The 6,407-nt window shown below is 35.3% G+C and overlaps 1 protein-coding gene across 1 annotated transcript in view; it reads left to right on the top strand.

Annotated features, from left to right (window-relative positions):
* LOC112905040 overlaps positions 1–6,162 on the top strand; it is an 8,801-nt gene extending 2,639 nt beyond the window's left edge. Inside the window, exon 2 of the mRNA XM_025976618.1 lies at positions 6,145–6,162. Within this exon, the coding sequence (XP_025832403.1) occupies positions 6,145–6,162 (18 nt within the window). The remainder of the gene's footprint in view (positions 1–6,144) is intronic.
* Positions 6,163–6,407: the final 245 nt, after the last annotated feature.

Here is a 6,407-nt window from a genome sequence, read left to right as displayed (position 1 = left end):
ATTATAACGATTTTTACTTACCATAACATAAAAATTTAATTTTTAATATTATCAAACATATAATAAGCAACATAAACTATTTCTTCAAAGGATTGGATTTATTATTTTCATTAAAGGTTACTTTACGTTTAATTACAAATATGTTTGGAATGTTAATTGTTTTATTTGGTTTTTAAGGATTTAAATTTTATTGCTACATATTTACGTAAGAATTTTCTTATCAGTTAAATTGAATATCAAAAACAATTTTTAAAAATAAAAGCTTATTACTTGCGACATACCAATATGTTTAGGATTATAATTTAAGAATTAAAAAATGAAAAAGTTTACATAAATTTCGTAGTTTGTTGATACAAAACCTATATTATGCTTTTATTCAGCAACTAATTATAAAAAATACATAGCATATTCGTAATGATATAAAATACAATGACGTATTGTAGAAAACTCAAGTTTAATTCTGTTATAGTTGTATACTTATCAAACAGAACTGTGATATATTTAAAATTTTCTTTTGCGCGCTAAATTTGGTGCAAGTGCTGGCATCTGCGAGAGGGAAGTGTAAGGATAGGCTTCTATGTGTAGATAACGACCTTTCTATTGAAGCAAATGGACTCGTCCATTTCAACTGTAGTCGGTTGTGAAGTTTAGATGTTCCAAGTTATTTTCACTTAAAGTACATTTTCTGGTGTTGATTTTCATGGATTATTTTTCCAAAATGTATAAAAGTAGCTTACTCTTTCAGTGTCGTCAATAGTGCGTGTCGGTATTACTATTTTCATAAACAATTAGTTGCGCGAAGTTCAAGAGTAAGAAACTTTCTTAAAGTATAAACTTTTTTATTATTGTTAGTGTAAAGTAGTGTAAGTTGTTGGCTCCACCATCTTTGAATTTACCAACAGATAAAAATTCGAAGGGTGAGTTTCATATGTTGCTATTCCTGTTTCGAATCATTTTCGAAACCAAAAAGCAACAAGTTGCCAGCAGTTAATTAAGCCTTCCTCTATTTATTGTAATGATTACATATTACGAATTTTTATTATATTGTAAAGTACCTATGTATGATTAAACCCTCAGAAAGAAGTCATGCTGTTGAAGAAGATTGTTTTCTTCCTTCGTATGTGGCAGTTTCAACATTTTGAGTCGTTGCAGAGGAAATCAAGACGTTCTCATAAGGTGAGTTTTTCTTTTTAAGTTGTTCTATTTCATTTTGTAATTCGATCATTATTTGGCGGTCATTTTCGAGATTATTCTCGTAAATTTTGTATTGCTTGACAATCACATCTTGTTGGTTAAGCCTATAAAAGGATTGTAAGTAGGTACATGATACCTATACACAGTTGCGACTTATGATATTTGCCTACGTATTATTACCATTAACAGTATTAGAGTTAAATAACACCCTGAACAGTTGGGGTTGATGACCATTAGGGTCCTCACAAAAGTCTGTTTAATCATAATTTATTTTTGTATTTTATCGTAATAGCCCAGTCTGGCCTTGCCACAGAAGCCCCTCACTATCATTGCATGAGAGCAGTCCCCATCCTATGTCCTAACTTTAAGTTATATTTTTATCTCATTTTCTTTACCTCATCCTTATCCTCATTCTATTCTCTCAATAATTTCTCCCTAATGGGAGTAGTCCCCATCCCTCTTATATGCCCTAACCTCAAGCATTCCTCTCCTTATTCTATCCTATTATATTCTTATCTCTTTTCCCCACCTCATCCACATCCTATTCTCTCAAATAATTACTCCCCTAATAACATCCCAATGAGAGTAGTTCCCATCTCTATTACATGTCCTAACTTTAAGCGTTTCTCTCCTTATCATATCCAGTTGTATTCTTTTCTTATTTCTGCTACCTCATCCTCATCCTGTTCTCTCAATAATTACTCCCTAAATAACTTCCCAATGAGAGTAGTTCCCATCCCTTTTACATGCCCTAGCTTTAAACGTTTCTCTCCTCATCATATCCAGTTATATTCTTATCTCATTTCCCCTACCTAATCCTCCTTCTATTCTCTCAATAATTTCTCCCTGAATAACATCCCAATGAGAGTAATCCCCATCCCTGTTACATGCCCTAGCTTTAAACGTTTCTCTCCTCATCATATCCAGTTATATTCTTATCTCATTTCCCCTACCTAATCCTCCTTCTATTCTCTCAATAATTTCTCCCTGAATAACATCCCAATGAGAGTAATCCCCATCCCTGTTACATGCCCTAGCTTTAAACGTTTCTCTCCTCATCATATCCAGTTATATTCTTATCTCATTTCCCCTACCTAATCCTCCTTCTATTCTCTCAATAATTTCTCCCTGAATAACATCCCAATGAGAGTAATCCCCATCCCTGTTACATGCCCTAGCTTTAAACGTTTCTCTCCTCATCATATCCAGTTATATTCTTATCTCATTTCCCCTACCTAATCCTCCTTCTATTCTCTCAATAATTTCTCCCTGAATAACATCCCAATGAGAGTAATCCCCATCCCTGTTACATGCCCTAGCTTTAAACGTTTCTCTCCTCATCATATCCAGTTATATTCTTATCTCATTTCCCCTACCTAATCCTCCTTCTATTCTCTCAATAATTTCTCCCTGAATAACATCCCAATGAGAGTAATCCCCATCCCTGTTACATGCCCTAGCTTTAAACGTTTCTCTCCTCATCATATCCAGTTATATTCTTATCTCATTTCCCCTACCTAATCCTCCTTCTATTCTCTCAATAATTTCTCCCTGAATAACATCCCAATGAGAGTAATCCCCATCCCTGTTACATGCCCTAGCTTTAAACGTTTCTCTCCTCATCATATCCAGTTATATTCTTATCTCATTTCCCCTACCTAATCCTCCTTCTATTCTCTCAATAATTTCTCCCTGAATAACATCCCAATGAGAGTAATCCCCATCCCTGTTACATGCCCTAGCTTTAAACGTTTCTCTCCTCATCATATCCAGTTATATTCTTATCTCATTTCCCCTACCTAATCCTCCTTCTATTCTCTCAATAATTTCTCCCTGAATAACATCCCAATGAGAGTAATCCCCATCCCTGTTACATGCCCTAGCTTTAAACGTTTCTCTCCTCATCATATCCAGTTATATTCTTATCTCATTTCCCCTACCTAATCCTCCTTCTATTCTCTCAATAATTTCTCCCTGAATAACATCCCAATGAGAGTAATCCCCATCCCTGTTACATGCCCTAGCTTTAAACGTTTCTCTCCTCATCATATCCAGTTATATTCTTATCTCATTTCCCCTACCTAATCCTCCTTCTATTCTCTCAATAATTTCTCCCTGAATAACATCCCAATGAGAGTAATCCCCATCCCTGTTACATGCCCTAGCTTTAAACGTTTCTCTCCTCATCATATCCAGTTATATTCTTATCTCATTTCCCCTACCTAATCCTCCTTCTATTCTCTCAATAATTTCTCCCTGAATAACATCCCAATGAGAGTAATCCCCATCCCTGTTACATGCCCTAGCTTTAAACGTTTCTCTCCTCATCATATCCAGTTATATTCTTATCTCATTTCCCCTACCTAATCCTCCTTCTATTCTCTCAATAATTTCTCCCTGAATAACATCCCAATGAGAGTAATCCCCATCCCTGTTACATGCCCTAGCTTTAAACGTTTCTCTCCTCATCATATCCAGTTATATTCTTATCTCATTTCCCCTACCTAATCCTCCTTCTATTCTCTCAATAATTTCTCCCTGAATAACATCCCAATGAGAGTAATCCCCATCCCTGTTACATGCCCTAGCTTTAAACGTTTCTCTCCTCATCATATCCAGTTATATTCTTATCTCATTTCCCCTACCTAATCCTCCTTCTATTCTCTCAATAATTTCTCCCTGAATAACATCCCAATGAGAGTAATCCCCATCCCTGTTACATGCCCTAGCTTTAAACGTTTCTCTCCTCATCATATCCAGTTATATTCTTATCTCATTTCCCCTACCTAATCCTCCTTCTATTCTCTCAATAATTTCTCCCTGAATAACATCCCAATGAGAGTAATCCCCATCCCTGTTACATGCCCTAGCTTTAAACGTTTCTCTCCTCATCATATCCAGTTATATTCTTATCTCATTTCCCCTACCTAATCCTCCTTCTATTCTCTCAATAATTTCTCCCTGAATAACATCCCAATGAGAGTAATCCCCATCCCTGTTACATGCCCTAGCTTTAAACGTTTCTCTCCTCATCATATCCAGTTATATTCTTATCTCATTTCCCCTACCTAATCCTCCTTCTATTCTCTCAATAATTTCTCCCTGAATAACATCCCAATGAGAGTAATCCCCATCCCTGTTACATGCCCTAGCTTTAAACGTTTCTCTCCTCATCATATCCAGTTATATTCTTATCTCATTTCCCCTACCTAATCCTCCTTCTATTCTCTCAATAATTTCTCCCTGAATAACATCCCAATGAGAGTAATCCCCATCCCTGTTACATGCCCTAGCTTTAAACGTTTCTCTCCTCATCATATCCAGTTATATTCTTATCTCATTTCCCCTACCTAATCCTCCTTCTATTCTCTCAATAATTTCTCCCTGAATAACATCCCAATGAGAGTAATCCCCATCCCTGTTACATGCCCTAGCTTTAAACGTTTCTCTCCTCATCATATCCAGTTATATTCTTATCTCATTTCNGACCCCCGCGTTTCTTCTATAAAAGTAGAAATAAAATCTAAAATAATTTACCTATCTTTAGAGAGAGAAAGTTTAATGAGACAATACATCAAGAAATTAAGTTTCCAAAATCATTAAACCTTGACGTACAATTCAGACTTATTCTTTACTTAATTTAAACTATTACCGCGAAATTCTTTGCACTTCTATATATCTAGATTTAGTTTATACTGCAATAAATACAAACCTTCATTAACGCCGAATGCATTTTTGATACACACAACAACACCGATTAAAAATGGAAAAAGTTCCCACCACACAATTAATTTTACAAAGTTCATGACTGCACCGTACGTAATTTGTCGCGGTTAGACTTTTTCATGATAACCGAAAGTGTATTAAATAGATACCTACATAATAAAAATTACAATAAAGTGAAGCGTGCGCGACTTAACTCACTTACTTACAAAGTATTTCAAAAGATAAGACCTTCGTAATAATGAATATTATTTAAGTGCTTTCCCAATTGGTTACTTACATCGTACCTATATGGAATTGTATACCTTCGACGTGATATATTTACGTATTACTCCAATATATGTATAAGTGAATAATAACAATTTGTTGTATAATATACATACAATGTTATATGTAAATGCAAAGGTAATAGGCAACTAAAACTAGCGGTAGCATCAAAAGTACGGAAATGGGTTATATGGATATCATATAAATACATAATTTTACTAGGCTAACTGCAAATAGTAACATATTATGCGAGGAATGTTGACATTAACAGACTCCTAGCTAACCATGTATTAACATCAGACATATACGGTGTGATAACGTATTCATACAGACGTAATAGAAGTACATAATTGAGGAAATGTGATTAATCTACATACAATATACCGTATGCGAGAGTACGGATCTTAGTAATTAATTATGTCCATCTTAGAGATTGAAAAAGTAATTAAAACATGCGCCATGACAGTGCCAGTTTTCGTGAAATTTTTCTGCGAAAATTTATGAGTTCTTACAAACAACTTTCCAGTCATTTTTCGCTGGTCAGATGGAGGATAGATTAGCGACAAAAGAGAACCATCCTTAGGCGAAAAATTATAGTCCTACAGTATTTTTGTACGCCGTTTCTATTCTGAGATACTTACGCTATATGTAGTCCCAACTTGGCAGCTCTCCAGTCGTTTTTCGCTAGACAAATGCATGATAAACTAACGACAAAATAGGTAAATGACTTTCCTTCAGTGACAAAATATAGCAATTACAGTATTTTCCTACACTATCTCACTTCCAAGATAGCTATGTGTATCATCAGCTTGGCGGTTCTCCGGTGTTTTTTTACTGGACGGAATAGAAAGAGACTGGCGACAAAATGAGTAAAAGTAGCACCTTTCGGCGACAAATAATATCCCTTACAGTATTTTTCTACGTCGTTTTTGTTGTGAGATACGCCGTACGTGGTTCCAGCTTGAGAGCTCTCTCTAGTAGTTTTTCGCTGAACAGTTGGAGTATAAATTAGCGCCAAAATGGGTAACAGTACCATTTTTCGGCGACAAATTATACGGCACTTAAAGTATTTTTCTACGCCATTTGAACGCCGAGATACGCAATGTTTTGCGTAAGCTTGGCAACTCTCCTGTCACTTTTTGTTGGACAGATGAAAGATAAAGTAACGACAAAATGAATAAAATTACCATCTTTCGGCGACAAATTATACAGCACTTACTATT

The sequence above is a fragment of the Agrilus planipennis genome, unplaced genomic scaffold, assembly GCF_000699045.2.
Source record: "Agrilus planipennis isolate EAB-ADULT unplaced genomic scaffold, Apla_2.0 scaffold68, whole genome shotgun sequence".
NCBI classification, from domain to species: Eukaryota; Metazoa; Arthropoda; class Insecta; order Coleoptera; family Buprestidae; genus Agrilus; species Agrilus planipennis.
This window is presented reverse-complemented; position numbering and strand designations above follow the sequence as displayed.